Here is a 21,862-nt window from a genome sequence, read left to right on the forward strand (position 1 = left end):
TGTAGCAAAAAACTATTGAATTTGATCTAACTATTCATTTGATTTATGTTGTGTCGGTATGAATTGGATTAATATTTTCCCTCGACAACTTTGTGTTATTGTATATAGCAAGATGCTCTTAAAAAGTGGCTTGTTTAAATTGCTATTTACTGACATTTAAAGATTTAAACCTCAGTGGGTTCAGAAAAGCATAGAAATGTCACTGATTGTAGCAGGAGATTATTCAGCTTTGGGAAGAGCACTATTTTACTTGAAGGACAAGTCGACATTGTTGGGAAGTTTCAGAAGAAAATGTCAACTCCTCTACTTTTCGAAGCAGGCAGTGATAGTGTAATTGAAGAATACCTAACTGATTGTACTTGTAAACTGGACATTTCCAACTGCTTGATATTATCATTTGCAGTAATCATTGAAAGAAAGGAGGGGCACCAGAACAAAATGGTGCACAAGCTGACTGAGAGAGGCAAATAACTCCGAAATGGGGGTCAGATGGGCAAAACCGAAGTAACCTAAGATCAGTTTGGTGTACAGGCATATGAATGCATGCAATGTGATAAATGAAGTGTGAGCTGGGAGCACAATCATTACATTGGTTTATGATAGTGATAATAACAGAGGACCTAGCTGGAAGAATTGGGAGCATAGTATTTCTGCTTACGGGTATTCAGAAAACCTAAGGAAGAGAAAAAGGAGGGTATTGACTTTATTTATTTATTGTCACGTGTACCGAGGTACAGTGAAAAGTATTCTGCTTACAATCCAGGAAGATCGCTCCATATATGAAAACATAGAACATACTATAAATAATGGTTAGAAAAGATGTAGGAAGAGGATCTGCTGGGAAGAGTTCGCAGAGTTGCCGGCCACGAATCCCGCTCTTTTGAGCCATTTCTGTTACATCCTCCCTTGCTGTCCAGGATACCTGCATCACCGGCTTGGCTTCAGGAGCCTCTCACCGCTCCTCCAGTCTGTTGGCTGGGTCTCCAGCCCCCCTCTGACCATGGTTCAGTCTATCACTCTCTATCCAGCCACTAGCACCTGAGGTTGATGAAATACAATGTTATAGCTTTGGACAGGGACCAAACATCCTTGTGAAAAATTGGGTAGTGTGGTAACTTGACCAAAAGGAAGGTAGTTGAACACATTGTAAAAGTTACATTTTCTTTACTTCAGAAACATTATGGTAATAATACAATTTGCATTCAGCAGCTAAACACAACTACACACAAGCTCCTCATGACAATAATGAAAATCCATGCAAGCCCACGCCCCCTGATGATGTCACATGTGCATGTGCGCTTTTATTAAAGACATCCAAATACATAATCAAATAGGAAGATGCTAATTAAAACATTAGAACAGGTAGAGTCAAAGAAAAATTGAGCTGATACGGCAGTGGGTGAATAATATGAGCTGCCGGATTTTTGTAAAGCGATGGAGACACAAAACTACAGTTTGGTGATAATGGGCACTTTCAAGTATCCTACTATAGACAGAGGGATACTAACTATAAAGGACAGAGAGGGGAAGAGTTCCTGAAATATGTACAGGAGAGCCTTCACGATTAGTGTTTTATTTTAAAGAGTATCCAATTCATTTTTTCCAATTAAGGGGCAATTTAGCGTGGTCAATCCACCTACCCGGCACATCTTTGGGTTGTGGGGGTGAGACCCACGCAGACACTGGGAGAATGTGCAAACTCCACACGGACTGTGACCAGGGGCTGGAATCGAACTCGGTGCCGTGAGGCCGCAGTGCTTTAAAAAAAAAAGAAGTGTTTATTCAAATTATCCAACAAAACTTTTAACAAGACCCCCCCCCCCCCCCGGCTTTTGGGTTGCTGCTGCTGAACTCCTAACGCTCCGCGAGATAGTCTAGGAACGGTTGCCACCGCCTGAAGAACTCCTGCACAGAACCTCGTAAGGCAAACTTTATCCTCTCCAGCTTAATGAACGCTGCCATGTCATTTATCCATGCTTCCACACTGGGGGGCTTTGCGTCCTTCCATAATAGCAAGATCCTCCGCCGGGCTCCCAGGGACGCAAAGGCCAGGATACCGGCCTCTTTTGCCTCCTGCACTCCCGGCTCGTCCGTTACCCCAAATAGTGCCAACCCCCACCTCGACTTGACCTGGACTTTCACCACCTTGGACATAGTCCTCGCGAAACCCCTCCAAAACCCATCCAATGCCGGGCACGACCAGAACATGTGGACATGATTCGCCGGGCCTCCCGAGCACCTCCCACATCTATCCTCCACCCCAAAGAACCTACTCAATCTCGCCCCTGTCATGTGAATAAACTTGAATTGTATTAGGCTGAGTCTGGCGCAAGAGGAGGAAGAATTAACCCTACTCAGGGCATCAGCTCACAGACCCTCATCTATCTCCTCCCCAAGCTCCTCCTCTCACTTGCCCTTTAACTCCTCTACCGAGGCCTCCTCCTCTTCTTTCAGCTCCTGGTAGATCGCCGAAACCCTGCCTTCTCCAACCCATACACCCGAAATCACCCTGTCCTGAGTCCCTTGTGCCGGGAGCAGCGGGAATTCCCTCACCTGCTGCCTCACAAATGGCCCTCACTTGCATATACCTGAAAGCATTTCCCGGGGGCAACCCAAACTTCTCCTCCAGTGCCCCCAGGCTCGCAAACGTCCCATCTATAAACAGGTCCCCCATTCTTCTAATCCCTGCCCGATGCCAGCTCCGAAATCCCCCATCCATCCTTCCGATGGTTCTCCTGAATCGGGGACCAAACCCAGGCTCCCACCTCGGCCTTGGGTCGTCTCCACTGCCCCCAGATCTTCAACGTCGCCGCCACCACCACCGGACTCGTGGTGTACCTTGTTGGCGAGAGCGGCAGCGGTGCCGTCGCCAGCGTCCTCAGGCTCGAGCCCACACTGGTCGCCATCTCTAACCTCTTCCATGCCGCCTCCTCTCCCTCCATTACCCACTTACGGATCATCGCCACATCGACTGCCCAATAATGGTTGCACAAATTCGGCAGAGCCAGCCCTCCCTGTCCCTACTACGCTCCAGAAACACCCTCTTTACCCTCGGGGTCTTATTTCCCCACACGAAACCCATGATACTCCTACCTACCCGTTTGAAAAAGGCCTTGGGAATCATAATGGGAAGGCACTGGAACACAAAGAGAAACCTCGGGAGGACCATCATTTTAACCAACTGCACCCTGCCCGCTAGCGAGAGTGGCAGCACATCCCATCTTTTGAAATCCTCCTCCATCTGCTCCACCAACCGTGTCAAATTGAGTTTGTGGAGGGCCCCCCAACTCCCAGCCACCTGGATCCCTAAGTACCGAAAGCTCCTTTGCACCCTCTTCAACGGCAGGTCGTCTATCCCCCTTCCCTGGTCCCCTGCCTGCACCACAAAGAGCTCACGTTTCCCTACATTAAGCTTATACCCCGAGAAGTCCCCAAACTCCCTTATGATCCGCATGACCTCCGCCATCCCCTCCACTGGATCTGCCACATTCAGCAACAGGTCGTCCGCATACAGCGACACCTGATGTTCCACTCCCCCTCGGACCAGTCCCCTCCATTTCCTGGACTCCCTTAGTGCCATGGCCAGAGGCTCAATTGGCAATGCAAACAGCAGGGGGGACAGGGGGCACCCCTGCCTCGTTCCCCGGTACAGCCGAAAGTACTCCGACCTCCGCCGATTCGTAGCCACACTCGCCACCGGGGCTCTATATAGCAATCTGACCCAGCTGATGAACCCCTCCCCGAACCCAAACCTCCGCAACACTTCCCAAAGATACTCCCACTCCACCCGGTCGAAAGCCTTCTCCGCGTCCATAGCTGCCACTACCTCCGCTTCTCCCTCCACCGAGGGCATCATAATCACATTGAGGAGCCTCCGCACATTAGCGTTTAGCTGCCTGCCCTTTACAAATCCCGTCTGGTCCTCATGAATCACCCCCGGGACACAGTCCTCAATTCTCGTAGCCAGCATTTTTGCCAGCAACTTAGCATCCACATTGAGGAGTGAGATCGGTCTATACGACCCACACTGCAGTGGGTCCTTGTCCCGCTTCAGGATCAGCGAGATCAGTGCCCCGGACATTGTTGGGGGCAAGGTCCCCCCCTCCCTTGCCTTATTGAAAGTCCTCACTAGCAACGGGCCTAGCAGGTCCACGTATTTCCTGTAAAACGCGACCGGGAACCCATCTGGCCCCGGGGCCTTCCCCGCCTGCATGCTCCCCAATCCTTTAACCAGCTCCTGCAGCCCAGTGAAGTCACCTCCTGCTCCTCCACCCTCTGGAACCTCAGCTGATCCAAAAATCGTTGCATCCCCTCTTCCCCCGCAGGGGGCTTAGATCTGTATTGGTCCCCATAGAATCCCTAAATACCTTGTTTATTCTCACCGCACTCCGCATCGTATTTCCCCCCGCTATCCTTAATTCCACCTATCTCCCTCACTGCCTCACTCTTACGAAGCTGGTGTGCCAGCATCCGACTCGCCTTCTCCCCATACTCTTAGTCGCCCCCTGCGCTTTCCTCCACTGTGCCTCTGCTTTCCCTGTGGTCAACAGGTCGAACTCCGTCTGGAGGTTCCGCCGCTCCCTGAGTAGTCCCTCCTCGGAGGCCTCTACATATCTCCTGTCCACCCTTAAGATCTCCCCCACCAGCCTCTCCCTCTCCCTGCTCTCTCTCTTCTCCCTGTGGGCCCTGATGGAAATGAACTCTCCCCTGACCACCATCTTCAGCATCTCCCAGACTACCCCCACCTGCACCTCCCCGTTGTCATTGGCCTCCAAATATCTTTCAATGCGCACCCGCCCGCGCACCACCTCATCCGCCAATAATCCCACATCTAGACGCCACAGCGGGCGCTGGTCCCTCTCCTCTCCTAACTCCAGCTCCACCCAGTGCGGGGCGTGGTCTGAGATGGCTGTGGCCGAATACTCCATTCCCTCCACTTTCGGGATTAGCGCCCTACTGAAAATAAAAAGATCTATCTAGGAGTAGGCTCTATGGACGTGGGAAAAGAATGAAAATTCCCTGGCCTGGGGCCTGACAAATCTCCATGGACCCCCCCCCCCCCAAAATCTGGTCCATAAACCCCCTAAGCACCTTGGCCGCAGCCGGCCTCTTGCCCGTCCTGGACCTAGAGCGATTTCCCCCCCCCCCCCCCCCCATTATCAAGCTTCCTACCTCCAGGTCCGGAACCGATCCAGCATGCGTTTCATAAATCCGGCATCATCCCAGTTCGGGGCATATACGTTTACCAGTACCACCCGCACACCCTGCAACCCGCTCACCATCACATATCGACCTCCATTATCTACTACAATATTCATTGCCTCAAACGACACCCGCTTCCCCACCAGTATTGCAACTCCTCTGTTCTTCGCATCCAACCCTGAATGGAATACCTGTCCTACCCATCCTTTTCTCAGCCTAACCTGATCTGCCACCTTCAAATGCGTCTCCTGGAGCATAACCACATCTGCCTTCAGTCCCTTTAAGTGCACGAACACCCGGCCCTCTTGACCGGCCTGTTCAGGCCCCTCACATTCCAAGTTATCAGCCGGATTGGGGGGCTGCTGAACCCCCCCCCCCCCTGGCCGACTAGCCATTTCCTTCTCTAGGCCATCCACGTGCCCGCGCCTCCCGCACCCCCCAGACGGCGGACCCCTGCCGACCACCTGCTGACCCCGGCCTCTCCCGCCATTCCATCGACCCCCTCCAGTGTGAGAATCCCCCCCTCCCCTCCCTGGCAGTCAGTGTGCGCTCCTCTCCAGCACCGCCCATCTCTCCATCTCTCTCCCCCCCCCCCCCCGTCCTTCCCTAGCGCGGGAAAAAGCCCACGCTTTCCTTAGCCGGCCCCGCCCCCTCTGGCGCAGCTTCTTTTGCGGCCTTACCCCAATTCCCCATCCACAGGCCTCCACCCCCTCTCTTCCTTCGTGGGGGTCTGCCCCTCCAACACCGACGCCCACACTCTCCCACAGTCTCCCCGTCCAATCCCTTCACCCATCCCCATCCAGCACCCAAACCAGAGGAACATTCCCTAAACGTAATAAACACTATACACAGTAAACATCCCCCCACAACAAAACCTCAATTTGGGTCCAACTTTTCAGTCCGTATAAAACTCCATGCCTCATCAGGCGTTTTGAAATAGTGGTGCCGGTCCTGGAACGTGACCCACAATCGTGCTGGCTGCAGCATACCGAACTTCACCCACTTTCGATGGAGCACCGCCTTAGCCCGATTAAAACCCGCTCTCTTCTTAGCCACCTCTGCACTCCAGTCCTGGTAGATTCGGATCTCCGTGTTCTTCCACCTGCTGCTCCGCTCTTTCGTGGCCCATCTCAGGACACATTCTCTGTCCATAAAGCGGTGAAACCTCACCACTACAGCCCTTGGCGGCTCGTTGGCCTTGGGTCTCCTTGCTAGGACCCGGTGAGCCACAGAGGCCTCAGGAAGGCTCCCGCGCTCATCAGCGGATTGAGCATCGTGCTCACATATGCCCCAGCATCGGGCCCCTCCACCCCTTCGGGGAGACCCAGAATCCGAAGATTCTTCCTCCTCGACCTATTCTCCAGGCCCTCAAATCTTTCCGCCCACCTCTTGTGCAGCGCCTCGTATGCCTCCACCTTCACCGCCAGGCCCAAGATCTCGTCCTCGTTCTCCGAGGCTTTTTGACGCACCTCCCGGATCGCCGCCCCTTGGGCCTTGTGGGTCTCCACTAGCTTCTCAATCGCCGCCTTCATTGGCGCCAGCATTTCGGTTTTCAGCTCCTCAAAGCAGCGTCTAAGGAACCCCTGCTGCTCCTGCGACCACTGCGCCCATGCTGCTTGGTCTCCACCTGCCGTCATCTTGCTTTTTCTCCCTCTCACTTTTCGCTGCTCCAAGATCACTTTTCTCACTGCTCCACTCCTGGTCCAATCCATATAATGTCGGGGGGACCTTGCTGTCACCTTCCCACACTGGAAGCCGTTGAACAATTGCCGTTGGGGCCCCTCTAGAGAGCCCAAAAGTCCGTTCCCGGCGGGAGCTGCTGAACGTGCGACCTACCTAGGCATAGCCGCAACCGGAAGTCTGATGCCGCAGTGCTAACCACTGCGCCACCATGCCGATGTGTTTCATGGTCTAATGAAGAAGGAAGCACTGCTAGATTTAAATTCTGGGTACTGAAATGGTGAAAGTTGAGCATATTTCATGTGGAGAGCATTTGCGAGCAGTGTTCATAATTTCATATTTGGAATAACTATGGAAGAGGACAGGATACAATCAAGCATAAAAATATGATGGAGGAGGGTCAAATTCTGAGAGATGAAAAGGGATCCAGCTCTTTTGGATTGGAACCAAAGATGGTAGGTAAAGACTTTGGGTGGTGACCATGGAGTGAGTGGTTGCACACAGGGCAGCTCCGGCTCGGAGGTGTTGGTTTGGGCACTTTATACCCGTTAGTGGGTTAGTTCTGGCAGAAAAATGGTCTAGAAGGAGAGGTTCTCCCCAAGATTGGCATGTCTACTGGCAACCAGACCCGGCAAAAAGTAGTTGAAGACCTGACTAAGGAGCTGGAGGGGACCTGTGGCACAGCAACAAATTCGAGAATGGTGGAGGGGGAAGGGTCGCTGTCAGTGGGAAAGCCCCAGATGGAGCAGTTGATGGCCTTCATCAAGGAGGACTTTCCCAGCAAAGGAAGGCGATGCATGGCGACTGGTGATTGAGGGAGCACTAGCACTTCTGCGAGGATTGCTGGACCAGGTGCAGAACGGCCGCGAGCACAAGTGGCGACGATACGTGAGGTGGAAGAGGTGGTGTCCAACCAGAAGCAGAGGGGGATCCTGGGGGATCTATGTAAGTCGCTGCGAGTGAAGGTGTAGAAGCAGGAGAACAGGTCCATGTGGCAGAACTTGGAAATTGTGTTTCTGCTAGAGGGTGCCGAAGGAAAGAGCACCGAAGGAAAGAGCGCCACAAAGTATGTGTCAAGGATGCTGGCCGGGCTGGTGGAGGAGAAGTTTAGGCAAGATTCTGGACTTTGCGCGGAAAGAGCGGAGGGCGTTTCCCAGATTGCCGGCATACACTTTTTTTGGAGCAGCTGCTGCTCCCAGATGAATTGCGGGAGGGTAGGATTGGAGATATACAAGGGTAGTTGGAGCAGGGTGGTGTGCCAGTGGTGAGGATGAAGAGCAAATGGGAAGAGGAGTTGGGGGGGGGGGGAAATAGGCAGGGGACTGTGGTGCGAGGCGATGCGGACCATAAGACATAGGAGCAGAATTAGGCCACATCGAGTCTGCTCCGCCATTCAATCACATTTTCTCATCCCAATTCTCCTGCCTTCTCCCCATAACCCCTGATCCCCTATTAATCAAGAACCTATCTATCTCTGTCTTAAAGACACTCAGTGAATTGGCCTCCACAGCCTTCTGGGGCAAAGAGTTCTACAGATTCACCACCCTCTGGCTGAAGAAATTCATCCTCCATTCTATTTTAAAGGATCGTCCCTTTAGTCTGAGGTGGTGTCCTCTGATTCTAGTTTCTCCTACAAGTGGAAACATCCTCTCCACGTCCACTCTATCCAGTCCTTGCAGTATCTTGTACGTTTCAATAAGATCCCCTCTCATCCTTTTAAACTCCAACGAGTACAGACCCAGAGTCCTCCACCGTTCCTCATATGCCAAGCTCTTTGTTCTGGGATCATTCTTGTGAACCTCCTGGACCCTTTCCAAGGCCAGCACATACTTCCTTAGATATGGGGCCCAAAACTGCTCACAATACTCCAAATGGGGTCTGACCAGAGCCTTCTACAGCCTCAGAAGTACATCCCTGATCTTGTATTCTAGGACGGTAACTTCGACCTCCTCCTGCGCGGGGATGAGCTTAATTTAGTTCAAGGTGGTACATAGAACATACAGTGCAGAAGGAGGCCATTCGGCCCATCGAGTCTGCACCGACTCACTTAAGCCCTCACTTCCACGCATCCCCGCAACTCAATAACCTCTCCTAACTTTTTGGTTACTAAGGGTAATTTACCATGGCCAATCCACCTAACCTGCACGTCTGTGAAGCCACAGTGCTATCCATTTGTGCTACCGTGCTTCCCACTGTGCTATCGTGCTGCCCACATAGGGTACACATGATTTGGGCAAGGATGAGTGGATTATTCCAGGGGGTGGCTGATGGGTGTGAAAAGTGTGGACGGGGCCGGCGAATATGATCTGGGGATGCGAGAAGGTGGAGAGATACTGGGAGGTGGTGTTTGGGACACTATCTAAGAAAGTAGAGGTGGAGGTCAAGTCGGACCCAATGGTGGTGATTTTTGGATGATCAGAAGTGCTGGAGCTTCTGGAGGAGAAGGGGGCCAATATGGCCTTCGCCTCTCTGGTTGCCTGGTGAAGGATCCTGTTAAATTGGAGGCCGGATACAAAGCCGGGGGTGGTGGCCTGGCTGGGGGGGCTTGTATGACTTAATCTGGTTGGAGAAGATTAATATTGAGCTGAGGGGCTCAGCCGAGGGCTTCAAAATGCAGCAGGGGCTGTTTATGATGCTGTTAAAAAAATTGTTCATCGCGGGGGTTGGGGGGTGGGATTGTACAATCTGTGGACTGTGATTTTGTGGAATGTGTATTTTATTTGTTGCTGTTTTTACTCGTGTTTGGAATAAAGTACATTTTTAAAAAACAGATGGTTGGTAAATGTACACGAAGAATGGGAGAGGAAGCTTTCAAAGAGGAGATAACTCAACTACAGAATAGACATATTTCTGAGGGGAAGAGGAAGGGCATTCAAAAATAGAGCTCCTTGGATGACTGAAGACATAAAGCTCAAAAGGAGACTTTCATAGCGTTCATACGCTAGAGAGGCAAGCTCAATATAAAAACTACAGAGGAGGTCTAAAAAGGGAGAATACAGCAAGAGAGCATGAAAATGGATTAGCAGTTACTGTCGGGACGTATTTTGTGAAACAAGTGTGGGAACAAAAATGAGATCTTTGTATGGGGCAGAGGGAATTTTTGCGATTCTAAATGTTTTCTATCCTCGCTGTAGAAATGGACGCTGTCAATATAGCCATAAAAGAGATGGTATTAACAATTTTGGATAGGAAAAGAATAAAGAGGGTGAGCTTAAAAGGTTGTCGGCCCTCTAAAGTAGATAGGTCACCTGGTCCGAATGTGATGCACCTGAGGGAAATAGGATGGAAATTGCAGAAGCTTTGGCCACAATTTTCCATTCCTTGAATAAGGGGATGGTGCCAAAGGACTGGAGGATTTTTAAAATGTTACAAATCTCTGGGGGGGACGGACAAAAAAAGTATAGAGTGATATAGCCAGCAACTTCAGGCTGTCAGCCTAAACCTGGTGCAACTTTTGGAGATAGGGATATAAGGGTCCGTGACCAGAGGCACAGATAGGTGATTGGCAAAAGAACCTGAAATGTCAGAAGGAAACATTGTTTATGCACAGCAAGTCATTGTAATCTAGAATACACTTCCTGGAAAGGTGGTGGAAGCAGATTCAATAGTAACATTCGAAAACAAACTTAATAAATACTTGAAGTGCAGAAACATTACAGCAATATGTGGAAAGAGCAAGAGAATGGGACCTCAAAGTGCTTCAGTCTTAAGTAATTAATGGAGACCAGAGAGTATTGAAGGTAAAAATGCTCATCTGGGGAAGAACCAATTTCAGTAACTTAAGAAAGGACATGGCAGAGATTGATTGGAGCAGGCAATTGTAGATTTAAAGCAGTAACTGAGAACAGCTAGTTTAGATATAAACTGGACCTTTCTGAAGGGAAAAGGTAGAGCATCCAAAGCTAATGCACATTGTATGACAAAGGAAGTAAAAATTACATTAAAACAGAAAAAGAAGCTTTCTGGCAAATGGCAGGAGGGACATTCCATTCTAACCAGCATGATTATGTGCAGCACAGGAGAAAATAAGATAGGAGTCAAAAAGCTTATGAGAAGATGTGTTTGCAACACCAAGTGACTGCTAAAGCATTTTATAGACATTGTTTTAGCAGTTAGCTGGGAAAAAGTTGAGGTTTTTTTAAGAAGCCAAAGGAAAATGTTCATGTTGAGGTAGAGGACATGGCTAATATTAAGTAAGTACTTAACAAGACAGTAATCAGCACCTGCACTGGAGGTTGGATTTGGGACTTTTGGCGGATGAAGGGGGTGCGAGCGGCTGAGGAAATGTATTCAGAGCTACCTGCAGGTCAATGACACGGGGGAAATTTCAGCAGCGGTGGAGTGGGAAGCACTGAAGGCGGTGGTCAGGGGTGATGCTGATTTTGATCCGGGCCCATAGGGAGAAGGTGGACAGGGCAGAGACGGACCGACTGGTAAAGGAGATACTACAGATTGATAGGAGGTATGCGGAGACCCCAGAGGCAGGGCTTTTTAGGGAACGATGGAGGTTCCAGGTGGGGTTTAGCATGCTGACCACAGGGAGGGCGGTGGAGCAGCTGAGAAAGGCGATCTACGAACATGGAGCGAAGGCCAGCAGAATGCTTGCAAAGCAGCTTAGGAAGAGGGAGGCAGCTAGGGAGATAGGGAAAGTAAAGGATGGAGATGGGAACCTGGTTGGTGATTCAGTAGGGGTGAATAAGGCGTTTAGGGATTTCTATAGCAGGCTGTACAGGTCGGAACCCCCTACGGGGCCAGAGGGGATGAGGCACTTCTTGGAGGGGCTGAATTTCCCAAAGGTGGATGGGGAGCTGGTAGAAGGGCTGGGGGCTCCGATTGGGTTGGAAGAGATAGTGGAGGGTCTGAAGGCCATGCAGCCGGTTAAAGCCCCGGGGCCGGACAGGTACCCAGTGGAGTTGTATAAAAAGTTCTCTGGGATATTGGGGCCGGTGTTGATGAGGATGTTCAATGAGGCAAGGGAAAGAGGGGTGCTGCCCCCGACGATGTCACAGGCAATGATTTTGCTGATTCTTAAGCGGGACAAGAACGTGGGGCTGTGTGGGTCCTACAGACCGATCTCCCCATTAAACGTGGATGCCAAGTTGCTGGCCAAAATCTGGTCTTCCAGGATTGAGGATTGTGTTCCGGACGTTATTGGGGAGGACCAGACAGTTTGTTAAGGGCAGGCAGTTGTTGGCCAATGTAAGAAGGCTGTTAAATGTGATCATGATGCCCCCGGAAGATCGGGAGGTGGAGATAGTGATCGCAATGGTTCAGAAAAGACTTTTGAACGGGTAGAATGGGACTATCTGTGGGAGGTACTGGGAAGGTTCGGATTCGGGCGGGCTTTATCCACTGGGTCAGGTTGCTGTATCGGGCTCCTGTGGCAAGTGTACGGACGAATAGGGCTACATCAGACTATTTTAGACTGCACCGGGAGACGAGACAGGGATGCCCCCTCTCCCCACTGTTTGCGCTGGCTATAGAGCCGTTGGCAATTGTTCTGAGAGCCTCGAGGGGCTGGAGAGGACTGGTCCAAGTGGGGGTGAAGCACAGGGTTTTGCTCTATGCGGATGACCTGCTTCTGTACATTTCGGACCCAATAGAGGGGATGGAAGGGATCATGAGGGCTTTAGGGGAATTTGGCCGGTTTTCGGGGTATAAGCTTAATATGGGAAAGAGTGAGATGTTTGTGGTCCAGGAGAGGCGACTGGGAGAGCTGCCGTTTAGTTTAGCAAAGGGAAGCTTTAGGTACCTAAATATCCAAGTGGCGCGGGAATGGGACCAGCTGCATAATTTGAATCTGGCCCGGTTGGTGGACCAAATGAAGGACGATTTTCGGAGATGGGATTCGCTTCCGTTGTCTCTGGCTGGGAGGGTGCAAACGGTGAAGATGACGGTACTCCCGAGATTCCTATTTGTATTTCAGTGTCTCCCCATTTTTATTCCGCGGTCCTTTAGCAACTATTACTGGGCGGCTAATATAGCCATGATCATGAAGTGGGTGGTGGGGGAGGGGTCGGCTGGGTGCGCCTGGAGGCGGCTTCATGTAAGGGCGCCAGTTTGGGTGTGTTGGTAACTGCGCCTCTACCGTTCCCGCTGGCACAGTACTCCACCAGTCCTGTGGTGGTGGCGGCCCTGAGAGTTTGGGGCCAGTGGAGGCGGCATGTGGGGGCAGTGGGAGCATCGGTTTGGGCCCCAATCTGTGATAATCACCGGTTTGTCCCGGGGAGTATGGATGGGGGGTGTTCCGGTTATGGCGGAGAGTGGGGATTGAGAGGATGGGGGATGTGTTCATAGAGGGGAGCTTTCCGAGTGTGAGGGCGTTGGAGGAAAAGTTTGTGTTGGCGAGGGGAATCAAATTCAGGTATCTGCAGGTGCGGGACTTCCTATGTAAACAGGTGTCAACCTTCCTGCTCCTATCGCTAAGGGGGATTCAGGACAGGGTAGTTTCCAGAGGGTGGGTAGGAACAGGGAGCGTCTCGGACATTTACAAGGAACTTGTGGGGTCAGAGGAGACGCAGACCGAGGAGCTGAAGCGCAAGTGGGAGGAGGAGCTGGGAGGTGAGATAGAGGATGGTGTATGGGCAGCCGTGTTGCGTAGAGTCAACGCGCCCGCAACATTTAGCACTGTTTAGGGCTGTTTAGCACTGGGCTAAATCGCTGGCTTTGAAAGCAGACCAAGCCAGGGCAGCAGCACGGTTCAATTCCCGTAACAGCCTCCCCGAACAGGCGCCGGAATGTGGTGACTAGGGGCTTTTCACAGTAACCGGCGAATCATGTCCACATGTTTTGGACATGTCCACGTGTTTTGGACATGTCCAAAGCTTAGGAGATTTTGGCAGTGGTTTGTGGACGTCATGTTCACGGTGTTAAAGGCAATGGTGGCGCTGAGTCCAGAGGTGGCGATTTTCAGGGTGTCAGAAGACCCGGGATTCCAGGAGAAAGAGGCAGATGTTCTGGCCTTTGCTTCCCTGGTAGCCGGGAGACGGATACTATTAGCATGGAGGGACTCAAAGCCCCCGAAGTCGGAGACCTGGCTATCGGACATGGCTAGCTTTCTCTGTTTGGAGAAAATCAAGTTCGCCTTGAGAGGGTCAGATTAGAGTAGGGGGTCAATAAGAGTGGGACTGTACGAGAGGTAAATGGCTTTTGCACTGTGTTTATGGTTTCATGTATATTGTTTATTTTGTTGTTACTAAACCAAAAATACCTCAATAAAATGTTTATTTAAAAAAAGTACTTAACATTTGCTACCTTGGAGAAAACTGGTGCATGTGTGCTCTCTGATTAACCCATGCCTTTCCAATGGAGGATTTGCCCACAATAGGGTTTTGAGTAACTTTCCCACCGTACACTGACTTGTCTTTAATTTCCTGGTTTATTTGCCTTTGCTTTCTTGGCTAGTGGCATACCATTGTCAGCCTTCCAATTCTACTCATGTACCCAATTAAGACTGAAAGATTGTAACAAATGCTATTGCTATTTCTATCTTTCTTCAACCCAGGATGCATTCTAACTTGACAGGTTGACTTACCAACTTGCAGTAATGCTAATCTTTTTAGAATGCTTGTCCATTTATTGCTATTCTGTTAATAATTCTCCTCTCTTTTAGTACAGCACTTCAGATCTGCATTAAAGTGATAGTCTGGATTATGTGCTGAACACTTCCTTTATGCTTAGATGCAAGAAAGCTACTCCTCAGCCAAGGCTAATATCAAAATAATCAGCTTTATTAGTGTCGCAAGTAGCCTTACATAAACACCGTAATTAAGTTACTGTGAAAATCCCCTGGTCACCACACTCTGGCGCCTGTTCGGGTACACTGAGAGAATTCAGAATGTCCAATTCACCGAACAAGTACGTCTTTCAGGACTTGTGGAAGGAAACCAGAGCACCCGGAGGAAACCCACACAGACACGGGGAGAACGTGCAGACTCTGCACAGACAGTGACCCAAGCTGGGAATTGAATCCGAGTCCCTGGCACTGTGAAGCAACAGTGTTAACCACTACTACCGTGCTGCCCAGTACAGCATGAGTTTAAGTTATATTGAAATGTCTGTGAATAAATATCTGTATTCTTAGTTTACTAAAGTTGAATTGGGGCTTTGTACTGATCTTGTGTCAAGAGGTGTTTGATTATTTTATGGGATGCGGGCATTGCTGTCTAGGCATGCATTTATTGCCCTTGAAATGAAATGAAATGACAATCGCTTATTGTCACAAGTAGGCTTCAAATGAACTTACTGTGAAAAGCCCCTAGTTGCCACATTCCGGCACCTGTTTGGGGAGGCTGGTACGGGAATTGAACCGTGCTGCTGGCCTGCCTGGGTCTGCTTTAAAAGCCAGCTCTTTAGCCCTGTGCTAAACCAGCTGATGGTGAGCTGACGCTTGAACTGCTGCAGGCCTGGTGGTGTAGGTATACCCGCAGTATACCTACCTTTGAACCATATGTGATTCTCCTTTCAAGTATGCCAACTGAGAAATATAAAGCTGTTTATTTGAGAGAAAGGGGATATGAATTTCGATTTTTCTTGACTTTATTTCCCTTTTAAGTAATTTATATTAATTTTGGATCATTCTTTCATTTCTAAATACAACTTCCTGTTTTGGTTTTTCATCCTGCTTTTGGGGAGGAGTGTCCAGATTTCCCTGTCAGAAATCATGTTAAAATTCCAATTTCATGGATGTAACTGGAAATGAACTGATCTTGTACAAACACTTTGCATACCCATGTCACATTTGTCTGCCTGCTATATTAAGAGTTCATTGTTTTAAACAGGGGAACAGCTCTGTTAATAATATAGCATTATTAGTTATGAATTGCCCAATATAATTTCCAGCCTATTTCTTATATAATATCTGGGGGGAAAAAAATCCTGAAAACAAATTGGAAGCATTGGGGTTAAAAAAAATAAATCAAAAGTTAAATGCTTAATTTGATACATCGTATATCTTGTATAACATTTACAAGAATTTTACTGAGAGTAAAGGGGTGAAAGGAGAACTCGTAGAATAATTCTCTCTGGACAGAAAATAAAGTCCATCATGGTGTCAAGTATCATGGTGTCACATGATGTATCTTCATCCTGCCTATTCCAGAGACTTTCAATAATACATGCATATTATAAAAAGTGGAATATTTCACAGGTTTTATGTTTATCATTTTATTTCAAATACTTAACCTTTCCACACCATTGTGCTGCTGCCTCTTTGCTTGTTCGAGATGTATTAATTGGCTAATTCTGATTCATTAGAGAGTTTTAAATCTCCAAAATGGGCTCATTTAAGTAGTGTGTGGGGTGCAAATTAGTGTTAACAATCCAATTCACAACCAAATCATCCACTTCTAATTTTCAGAGAGGCAGGATTGGGCAACCATCCTGGCAGTGGGACACTCAGGAACCAAGCTACCACTTTAAATATTAGAATGGGGCTACTTGCCTTATTTTTATTGACTAACTGGCTGGGTTTGCTGGGCCTTTAGAAACCTGCCAATGAGGGACTGCTTATCCGGAGGTAAATGTTTTTCCACATGCTAGTCTTCGCGGTCAGATGCTGCCAGTCCACCACCGCCAAGATATTGGATATTACCATGAACTGTCGCTGGTTAAATTAGTCCAAAACTGGTGGCTAATATAGTGTAATATTCTACTGTTTACTGCTTGAGGCAAGCAAGCCGTCCATATCTGACGGTGACTGCAGCCAAACTGACAAAGTCATGTCAAGATATTATTTGACCTAACACATGGAGAAATGCAGTTTAGATTTAAAAATTCTGACCTAAGAACAACATCTTCAAAGAACTGTTGTTTTGAACTTGATTCTGATTGATCAACTTTTTGATCCCATACAGGAGGAATTATTATGGAGGTAACTGGGCCAGTTTTAGCTTTTCCGGATTACTTTCATGGATTGAAGAATGTAGAGTAAGTCATGTTTTATTTGGTAGATTACATGAAAGTATTTGCTGTGCATAATTTAGTACAGTACTTTTATTTTTCCACATTTGTATATTTCTTCCTATCCTCTCCAGAATATGCTTTTAAAACCTAGGTTAGCAATAAAATTAACCCAATTGCAGAAATGCTTTGAGTTAACAGACCAACAAGCTGTCTGTGAAATTATGGTGTGTGGTTTAGTTCTCTTTCAAAAAAAAAAAAAAAAAAAATTTTATTAAAGTTTTTCGATCAAACAAAAATTTCCCATTTTACAACTTTGTAATAATATATACATTGATCATTTTTTAAATAAATAATATGCTGACTAACGGCAACTGCCAACAACAAAATAAGAAACAACAGAAATAATAACTAAAATAGTAACTTTGTGAAATCAAATATAAATAACTAATATATAAACATACACATAAAACCTCTGAAGACCCAAATGAGCCCCCCTCCTCCCCTCTGGGCTGCTGCTGCTGCCTTTCCTATTTTCCCTTATCGCTCTGCGAGATAGTCGAGGAACGGTTGCCACCGCCCGGTGAACCACTGAGCCGAACCTCTTGATGCATATTTTATCCGTTCCAGTTTTATAAACCCTGCCATGTCGTTGATCCAGGCCTCCACACCCGGGGGCTTAGCTTCTTTCCACATAAGTAGAATCCTTCGCCGGGCTACTAGGGACGCAAAGGCCAACACGTCGGCCTCTCTCACCTCCTGCACTCCCGGCTCATCTGCAACCCCAAATATAGCCAACCCCCAGCTTGGTTTGACCCGGACCCCCACCACCTTCGAGATCACTTTTGCCACACCCACCCAGAACCCATGCAATACCGGACATGACCAAAACATGTGGGTGTGGTTCGCCGGGCTTCCCGCGCATCTCCCGCACCTATCTTCCACTCCAAAAAACCTACTCAGCCTTGCTCCCGTCATATGCGCCCTGTGTAGAACCTTGAATTGTATCAGGCTGAGCCTGGCACACTAGGACGAAGAGTTTGCCCTACTTGGGGCATCTGCCCACAGCCCCTCCTCAATCTCTTCCCCCAGCTCCTCCTCCCATTTTCCCTTCAGCTCCTCTACCATCGTCTCCCCCTCGTCTCTCATTTCCCTATATATGTCTGACACCCTACCATCACCCACCCATGCCCCCGAAATTACTCTGTCCTGGATCTCTTGCGCCGGGAGCTGCGGAAATTCCCTCACCTGTTGCCTCACAAATGCCCTCACTTGCATGTAGCGAAATGCATTCCCAGGTGGCAACCCATATTTTTCTGTCAGTGCTCCCAGACTCGCGAACGTCCCGTCTAAGAACAAGTCCTGCAATTTCACAATTCCTGCTCGCTGCCAAGATTTAAATCCCCCATCTATCCTTCCCGGGACGAACTAATGGTTGTTCCTTATCGGGGACCACACTGAGGCACCCGTCACTCCCTTATGTCGTCTCCACTGCCCCCAAATTTTCAGAGTTGCCACCACCACTGGGTTTGTGGTGTATTTTTTCGGGGAGAACGGTAACGGCGCCGTCGCCAGTGCTTTTAAGCTAGTTCCCCTACAGGACGCCATCTCCAGTCTTTTCCACGCCGCTCCTTCCCCTTCCCTCATCCACTTACATATCATTGACACGTTGGCGGCCCAATAATAATCACTTAGACTCGGCAGTGCCAGTCCCCCTCTGTCCCTACTGCGCTGCAGGAACCCCCCCTTTACTCTTGGGGTCTTTCCAACCCACACAAAGCTCATGATACTCTTGTCCACCTTCTTAAAAAAGGCCTTTGTAATCAGTACAGGGAGGCACTGGAACACAAAAAGAAACCTCGGAAGGACCACCATTTTAACCGCCTGCACCCTGCCCGCCAATGACAGGGGCGCCATGTCCCACCTCCTAAAGTCCTGTTCCATCTGCTCTACCAGTCGTGCCAAGTTAAGCTTATGCAAGGTTCCCCAGTTCCTGGCCACCTGGATCCCTAAATACCGGAAATCTCTTCTTACCCTCCTCAACGGTAAATCGTCTATTCCCCTGCCCTGTTCCCTGGGGTGCATCACAAACAGTTCACTCTTCCCCATATTCAATTTATATCCTGAAAATTCTCCAAACTCCCTGAGTGTCTGCACTATCTCAGGCATCCCCTCCACTGGTCCGCGACATACAACAACAAATCATCCGCGTATAATGACACCCGATGCTCTTCTCCTCCTCTAAGTACCCCCCTCCACTTCCTAGAGCCCCTCAACGCTATGGCCAATGGCTCAATTGCCAACGCAAACTGTAACGGGGACAGGGGCATCCCTGTCTTGTACCCCTATATAGTCGGAAGTGGTCAGATCGTTGCCTATTTGTAATCACACTTGCCACCGGGGCCCTGTACAGGAGCTGAACCCATCTAATGAACCCCTCTCCAAATCCAAATCTCCTCAGTACTTCCCACAGGTAGTCCCACTCCACTCTATCAAATGCTTTCTCTGCATCCATCACCACCACTATCTCCGCCTCCCCCTCCGGTGGGGGCATCATCATCACCCCCAACAGCCTCCATATGTTAGCATTCAATTGCCTCCCTTTAACAAACCCCGTTTGATCATCATGCACCACCCCAGGGACACAGTCCTCTACCCTCGTCGCCATCACCTTGGCCAAAAGCTTGGCATCTACGTTCAAGAGAGAAATAGGCCTGTATGACCCGCACTACAGCGGGTCTTTGTCTCTTTTCAGGATCAGCGATATCGTCGTCTCCGACATCGTCGGGGGTAGTGTCCCCCTTTCCCTAGCCTCATTAAAGGTTCTCGTCAGAAGTGGGGCGAGCAGGTCCACGTATTTCCTATAGAACTCCACCGGGAACCCATCCGGTCCCAGGGCCTTCCCTGCCTGCATGTTCCCAATTCCTTTTACCACCTCCTCCACCTCAATCTGCGCTCCCAGTCCTGTCATCTCCTGTTCCTCAACCTTCGGGAACTCCAGCTGGTCTAGGAAACGCATCATTCCCTCTTTCCCTTCCGGGGGTTGAGCCTTATATAGCCTCTCGTAAAATACCTTAAACACCCCGTTCACCTTCTCCGCTCCCCGTTCCATCTTTCCCTCCTCGTCTCTAACCCCTCCGATCTCTCTCGCCGCCCCCCTCTTCCTAAGTTGTTGGGCCAGCAGCCGGCTCGCCTTCTCTCCATATTCATACTGCACTCCCTGTGCCTTCCTCCATTGTGCCTCCGCCTTACCCGTGGTCAACAAGTCAAAGTCCGTGTGCAATCTCCGTCTTTCCCTGTATAGCCCTTCATCTGGAGCCTCCGCATATTGCCTATCCACCCTCAAAATCTCCCCCAACAATCTCGCCCTTTCTTTACCCTCTTGTTTCCCCTTATGGGCCCTTATGGAGATCAGCTCCCCTCTAACCACCGCCTTCAGCGCCTCCCAGACCACTCCCACCTGGACCTCTCCGTCATCATTGATCTCTAGGTACCTTTCAATACATCCGCTCACCCTTACACATACCCCCTCGTCCGCCAACAGTCACATATCTAATCTCCAGAGTGGGCGCTGCTCCTTTTCCTCTCCTACTTCCAGATCTACCCAATGTGGGGCGTGATCTGAAATGGCTATAGCCGAATACTCCGTTCCTGCCACCTTCGGGATCAGCGCCCTTCCCAGGACAAAGAAGTCTATCCGGGAGTACACTTTGTGGACATGGGAGAAGAAGGAAAACTCTACTCCTTGGTCTAGTAAATCTCCAGGGATCCACTCCTCCCATCTGCTCCATAAAGCCCTTTGGTTTAGTTCTCTTCCATTTTGGAGATAGTGACCACAATTCTGTGACTTTCACTTTAGTAATGGAGAGGGATAGGTGCGTGCAACAGGGCAAGGTTTACAATTGGGGGAAGGGTAAATTTAGAAGGGTAACTTAGAATCATAGAATCATAAAGTAAAAAGAGGTCCGTTGGCCCATCAAGCCTGCACCAACAGAAAAACTTCTAACCCACTCCCACTTCCCAGCATTTGGCCCATAGCCTTGAATGCAATGACATTTTCAAGTGCTCATCCAAGTACTTGGATTGTAAGGTTTCCTGCCTCAACTATCCTCCCTGGCAGTGCATTCCAGATTCTCACCACCTTCTGGGTGAAAAAACTTTCCCTCAAATCCCCTCTAAACCTCCTGCCTTTCACCGTAAAATTTTTATTGACCCTTTAACTAAGGGGAGCAGCTGTATTCTATCCACCCTGTCCTGTAAACCTATGCAACTACCCGATTCACCTGTCCTGCCGTCTTAAGGGATCTGTGGACAAACACCCCAAGATCCCTCTGTTCCTCTGAGCTCCCTAATGTCTTGCCATTCATTGAGTACTCCCTTGTTGTGTTACTCCTTCCAAAGTACATCACCTCACACTTCTCGGGGTTAAATTCCATCTGCCACTGATCTGCCCATCTGACTGATCCGTCTTTATCCTCCTGGAACCCGAGACCTTCTTCACTGTCAACCATCTGGCCAATCTTTGTGTCAAGTTGATAAGTGCCTTAATTTCCAGATACTTCTTGTTCAATGTTTCCCCCCTTCTCCCCCATGTTAGAAAGGGGGGAGGAAAATGCAGCATTTGAGAGTATTTATTTGTTCATGAGATGTGAGCACTGTAACCAGGAGCAAGATAAGTTGCCCATCCGTAATTGCTCATCATCCGTAATTGCTCACCATCCGTAATTGCTCACCAAAGGGTGGGTCTGAGCTGCTACCTTCAATCACTGCACACTGTGTGGCATAAGAACATGAGAATATAAGGAACAGAAGCAGGAGAAGACCATACAGTTCTTCATATAAAAATAGAAGGAGTAGGTCATTCAGCCTGCTCTGACATTCCAAATGATCATGGCTGATCCTGTATCTCAACACCATACTCCTGCATTCTCCCCATTCCTCTTGATGCCTTAAGAGTCTAGAAATCTGTCTATTTCCTTCTTAAATATATTCAGTGTTAGATAATTCCACAGGTTCACCGCCCTCTGCGTGAAGAGGTTTCTCTTCATCTCTGTGCTAATGACCTACCCCGTATCCTGAT

The 21,862-nt window shown here is 49.1% G+C and overlaps 1 protein-coding gene across 1 annotated transcript in view; it reads left to right on the forward strand.

Annotated features, from left to right (window-relative positions):
* The window catches only part of chm (CHM Rab escort protein), a 189,857-nt gene that overhangs the window by 27,303 nt on the left and 140,692 nt on the right, over nucleotides 1-21,862 (forward strand). The window contains exon 3 of the mRNA XM_072505223.1: nucleotides 16,737-16,809. Within this exon, the coding sequence (XP_072361324.1) occupies nucleotides 16,737-16,809 (73 nt within the window). The remainder of the gene's footprint in view (nucleotides 1-16,736; nucleotides 16,810-21,862) is intronic.

Source organism: Scyliorhinus torazame, chromosome 5, assembly GCF_047496885.1.
Source record: "Scyliorhinus torazame isolate Kashiwa2021f chromosome 5, sScyTor2.1, whole genome shotgun sequence".
In the NCBI taxonomy this organism is placed as follows: domain Eukaryota; kingdom Metazoa; phylum Chordata; class Chondrichthyes; order Carcharhiniformes; family Scyliorhinidae; genus Scyliorhinus; species Scyliorhinus torazame.